The sequence below is a fragment of the Sinocyclocheilus grahami genome, unplaced genomic scaffold (assembly GCF_001515645.1).
Source record: "Sinocyclocheilus grahami isolate Dianchi unplaced genomic scaffold, SAMN03320097.WGS_v1.1 scaffold30.1, whole genome shotgun sequence".
NCBI lineage: Eukaryota > Metazoa > Chordata > Actinopteri > Cypriniformes > Cyprinidae > Sinocyclocheilus > Sinocyclocheilus grahami.
Window position 1 is genome coordinate 2626039 of NW_015505209.1, and position 5707 is coordinate 2631745.

Sequence of the window (5707 nt, forward strand, 5' to 3'; positions counted from 1 at the left end):
GCAAAGAAAGAAGGCGTAACTTTTATTCTCGCTGTAGTATTGCTGCTGCCTCCATGTCGTGAAGGCGCTGTGTGTTTCGTTGTGAAAGCGAAACGACTTTGTTTGGTCTTCCAAAAGAGGACGATATCCACTTCATCATGCCTGGAGCTGATCCGTGCTGGTCGCTGAGGAAATACATCAACTTTCACTGTGGACGAAGTGGAGTCCAGCCAGCCTCAGCTCACTCTATCCCGCGCCTCAGCGCACGCTAAGCCGGGGCTTCCCCTCACGCTAGGCCGCTGTGTTTTTCGTTGCCACTGATGATTCAAACGCGAGTTTTGGGCAGTGTAGAGTAGCACTTGTTGTTTGTCATTTCTCCGATCACAAATGCAGACAGAGTTTTATGTTTACGCGGCGCGATGCAATGCAACGCGTAAAAAGACAGTATAAGTCATTATAATCAGTAATTATGTCCCCACTGGATGCAACAAATGCCTCGTTTATAATGGGTTTTAATGTTTATGTCTCGTCGCTCCGGCCTGACACGGCATCAACAGTATGTGAGGGGCGTAACATTTCCGTCACACGCTTGAGGTATTCGGCCAATCACAACGCACTGGATAGCTGGCCAATCACAGCACACCTCGCTTTTTCAGACCCATGAGCTTTGTAAAAATCAACGCGTTTCAGAAAGGCGGGGCATAGAGGAGAAACAATAATGTACAGTATGTGGAAAATGTGTTTTTTGAACTTTAAACCACATAAACACATTTCATTACACCAAATACACAAAATAATGTTATTTTTAGCAGCATCATATGACCCCTTTAAAATACCATCACCTCTACATACATGATTAATGAACTGAACTTAAATTCAGAAATTGTAATTTCTTATCAAAACACAAGTTTATATATACCCAGTGTATAATTTATATTTAGTTTGCTTGTTTTCTGTTTTAATATATTTTAAAATGACATTTATTTCTGTGATGGCAAAGCTGAATATTCAGCATCATTGCTTCAGTCTTCAGTGTCACATGATCCTTTAGAAATCATTCTGATATGCTGATTTGCTGCTCAAGAAACATTTCTTAATATTATCAATGTTGAAAACAGTGATATAAATTTTGTTGGATGAATGTAAATGTAAATTATTTATTTATAAATTATTTTATTTAAAAAAATTATATATAAATGATATATATGTGTGTCTGACTGACCTGCTGCAGTGCGATAATGTTGCTTTTGTCAGAGTCCATCTGAGCAGCTCGAAGTTTCTCCCTCAAGTCTCTGATCATCTGCTGATACTCCAACATTTCCAAATCTTTCCCTGATAAAATACTCTGAAACACAAACATACAAATACATGACAGTTTACAGCATCTAGAACTCTCAGCTACCAAAAGAATAAAATTGGCATTTACCTCATTTCACATTATGTTCACACTGTGACAGTGTTGGTCTATGGGTTGTCAGGATGTGTGATACTATTCTGCAGGTTAGACTTTTGGCGCTGATTTTTCACCGCTTAGAGCAGGGGTGGGCAAACTTGGCCCTTCCAGGCCACTTTCCTTCAGAGGTTAGCTCCAACCTTAAATCAAACACACCTGAACCAGCTAATCATTGTCTTCAAGACTACTAGAAGGCTACAGGCAGGTGAGTTTGATCAGGGTTGGATCAAATCTCTGCAGGAAAGTGGCCTGGAAGTGCCAATTTTGCCCAACACTGGCTTAGAGGCAACTCTAATTACTAGTTGTTCAGCTTTTTGGGCCTTTTCCATCAGAAAACATGTCTATTCAGTTACAATGGAAATAGTTATAGTGCTTGGAGTCGCAGTAGTGTCAGGATGTTAAATATGATACTTGTTAGTTTATTTGATATTCCTCTACAGCAGCTATTTGTATTCCATTTGTTATGTGTCATAAATGTTAAAAACAGAAACACTTTTGAGTGTTTTAACTCTCTCAATCAGGTTACGTGAACTTCATTTGTGTCTGGAGTTTATTCTTTACTTTGAACTAGCCTATAAAAATATTCTCTGTATTTTAAATGTTGTCAACTGAACATGTTAAGTTATTATAATTAATTAAAAATGACTGAAATGACAGAAAATTTGAGAATAAAAAGCAACATTAGGTTTTTGTAATGTCTATTCAATGATTTACTCGTTTGCCACACAAATGTCTTCGAGTTATCTTCGCGAATAATCGTTTTACAGCACTAATATATACATATAAAATTTTTTACTGTGCAAATTTATTTTCATCTTTTCAGTTTATGCTTATGAGAAAATGATAAATGTGTAAAATAAGTGTAAAATACATCCCATTTAAAGAAGAACTGCAGCATTAGAGGTGTATTAATCTAGACAGTGAGCCTGCCATGTTATGATGGCATTATAAGGCAGGCTGAAGGTGATTTGGGGATTACCTGCAGGTCCTCCATGCACTGGTAGAGCTGTTGGTTGGCTTTGGTAAGTCTCCTCTGAATCTCATTGCTCTCCTCTTTGGTCTGAAGAGGCTCTCTCTGCTCTACTTCCTTTCTGTAGAACTCCACATCCTGTCGCAGTTGTTCGTTCTGCAGTAAGGAACAAATCCATTATTCAACCTGCTGTCAAGCATGATTCATTACTAAATGAGTTGATATCATACATCATTACAGGGTGTCATATTACTTAATTCACAGCACTTTTGAATTCTCCATTCCAGACGTTTGACTCCCATTGCAGTAATGTTGATTCATTTTCTATAATTGCACAGTGGTGAAGCCATCACTCAGGGGTTAGTAATTAAGTTGGCCAGTTCCAGAGAGTTTCGTGGCCAGTTTTAAAACAGACACTTGCTCTATCATGGAGTGCTATGTTGATCATGTACATCTGATTTTATGCTACGAGTTGTTGCAAGTTGAGCTGATTTATATACAAGTTAAGATTATCTAACGGCATAATATATAAGGTTATACATTATAACGAAACTTGCAGTTGTAGAAAAAATAGACTGAAAATTACATTACTGTCATTATATACACAAATATTCAGTACTGTTTTCCAGAAAAATAAATTATGAAGTTATAGCTATAGCTATATAATTTCAAATTTTATTCAAAATTAGTAGCTTTGATAATGGCAATAATATTTTTTTATTGCTTTTTTCTTTGATATACATTTTTAATAAAATGTATTCATTTATTTTATTTTGTAAAGAAAACCTACAGTATAAAGTTTTTTTCTTTTCTCTGACATATACACATAAAATCCTACATATTTTTTTGTGGTGGGCTTAGTTAAATTATTCCCTGAGAAAATTGTTTTAAATTAATGAAACAGTCTACCATAGCAAAAACAACAACAATAACAAAAATATGCCAAACCAGATGGCAATTTTAATTTATCCAAGGACACCTTGAAGAACAGATCAGACTGGTGGTGCAGTTCCAACTGACATAAACATGCTTCTAATAAACAGACTGGCTTCTCTAATTCTGCCTAATCTGGGGTCTTACCTTCTTTGTAAGCTGCTTTATCTTGAGGGGGCATTGACAAGAAATGACAGCAAGGAAAGAAAAGGATAAAAAGAAAACAATAACAAGCATGCATAAAAATGAAATTATCAGTTGTGGAATAAAGCTGAGAAGAGGAGCAAATAAAGCTGACATAAGCGAGATAATGGAATGAATAAATGAAAGTAACAGAAAGAGAAAGATTTAAAATTGTAGTCTTTACACAGGCAATGACTGGACATACCTCTCTTTTGAGTTTTCTGTTCTTCTCTTCTGCCTCTTCAGCACGGAGAGCCAGCTGCGAGATGCAAAATATACAACCAATGCATTAGATTGTTCTCAATTCCACATCATCCCTATTATTATCCCATACTTTTTGTTTTTAATGAACAGGATATTTATCCAACAATCAAAATACATAACTTTGTCACCTTTTTTGACACATCTCAATTCAAAAAATGTCTTTTATCTTTTAGATTTTAATTACCAAAACCTAACATTTATCAGACCCTGTAGACCCTGTCTATAGCATATCAGGAAGAAAAGGGAATAATCTCATTCCACGTTCTCAATTTTTACACAAATTTAAACGTGCATCAAGTCAAACACTCAACCGTTGCCAAAGTTAATGTAAAAAATGCAATTTTCTTTAATTTATTTAACAGCTCCTAATATCTGATATGTTATGATAACATTTAAATTAACATTCCTATTATCTAAGGTATATTTTACTGTTGTATTACATTTGATCAACTTTTATCTATTTAATTTTGATGTTTATTGCTGGAAAAACAACAAAATTACACAAATTCTGGTTTTAAAATGCATTTATTCATGTCCCAAATTTTGGTAACAGGGTTGCCGAAATAACAAATATCATATAAATAGAACAGCTCATCTAATATTTAGTTTGAGCTCGACAGGGAATATCTGAAGGTTTAGCACTTCCTTTCACCGACCATTTACTGATAAAAAAAAAAAAAAGACTTCAGGGTTTCTCTCTCACTCTTTTGTACCCTATTCGTGGAAAGTGCCTACCTCCTCATTGGCTTTCCTCTCCTTGCCCATTTCCTTCTCCAGCTGGGTCACCTCTCTCTCTTTGCGCTCCAGCTGACTCTCCAGTTGGTGAATCTCATCCCGGAGGAAACGCGTGTCACCCACTCCCATCACGCGCTGGGCCATCTGGACAGGAAGCAAGGCGGATCTGAATAAAGCTCAAGACCCAAGACCCAAAACTCTCCATCTGTATATATCTCTGACACTGATGAGTTGTGCAGCTCAATGACATCTCGCTTATTTCACAATAATAAACATATCAAAGGAAATGTGATGTGCAGAACAACTATAGTTTTAACAGACAGCAACACACAAGGCATTAAGCCCGTAATCCTCTTAAGACTGTACTTGTACACAGATGATGCAAATCAAATAAGTGCACTTGTACACACAATTATTAGTGTAATACCTCCCTTACCTCTAGCTCACCCTCCAGCTTTAGGACTTTGGCTTTTAACTCATTTTCTGCAATCATTTAATACACAAGCATAAATATATTACTTAATAAATTGCACTAATATGTTACAATTCTTACAATCAACTTCATAACTTATAAACCATAAAACAATAAAATATTAGGATGTTGTTTGAAACCATTACAGTGCTTGAAAAGCTCTAGCATTTAACATAGTTGTTAGATAATCTGGTGACACTTTAGTATAGGGACCAAATCTCACTATTAACTAGTTGCTCATTAACATGCCTATTATTAACATATTGGCAGTTTATTAGTACTTACAAATCACATATTCTGCATGACCATATTCTACATCCCTAATCCTACCCAATACCTAAACTTAACTAACATAAATTACCTTACTAACTATTAATAAGCAGCAAATTAGGAGTTTATCGAGGCAAAAATCATAGATAATGGTTTGTTAACAGCGAGAATTGGACCTTAAAATAAAGTGTGACCGATAATTTCAGCCTTAGGTTTGCTATGTATACTGGATTTTTAAATATAATACTTTGAATTTATGTCTAAAATAATTTACTGAAGAATTTTAAGAGTGAGATTTGAAATCTCTCACGGACATGTTCTGCATTCAAAATCGAACTGCTGTTGATGTCATATACAGTATGCATGATGAATTCTGATTTAAACCAGTACATGTTTTACGAATAAAAATAAAACATTTTGGTAAGTGACCTTGAGTAAAAAAAAAAAA

At 35.3% G+C, this 5707-nt stretch overlaps 1 protein-coding gene across 1 annotated transcript in view; it reads right to left on the reverse strand.

Moving 5' to 3' along the window:
- The window catches only part of cep290 (centrosomal protein 290), a 34099-nt gene extending 29104 nt beyond the window's left edge, over positions 1 to 4995 (reverse strand). The window contains exons 1-5 of the mRNA XM_016259595.1: positions 4954 to 4995; positions 4518 to 4661; positions 3724 to 3777; positions 3483 to 3503; positions 2412 to 2558 (exon numbers count right to left, since the gene is read on the reverse strand). Coding sequence (XP_016115081.1) covers positions 2412 to 2558; positions 3483 to 3503; positions 3724 to 3777; positions 4518 to 4661 — 366 coding nt within the window. The 5' untranslated portion in view covers positions 4954 to 4995. The remainder of the gene's footprint in view (positions 1 to 2411; positions 2559 to 3482; positions 3504 to 3723; positions 3778 to 4517; positions 4662 to 4953) is intronic.
- Between the last annotated feature and the right edge of the window lie 712 nt (positions 4996 to 5707).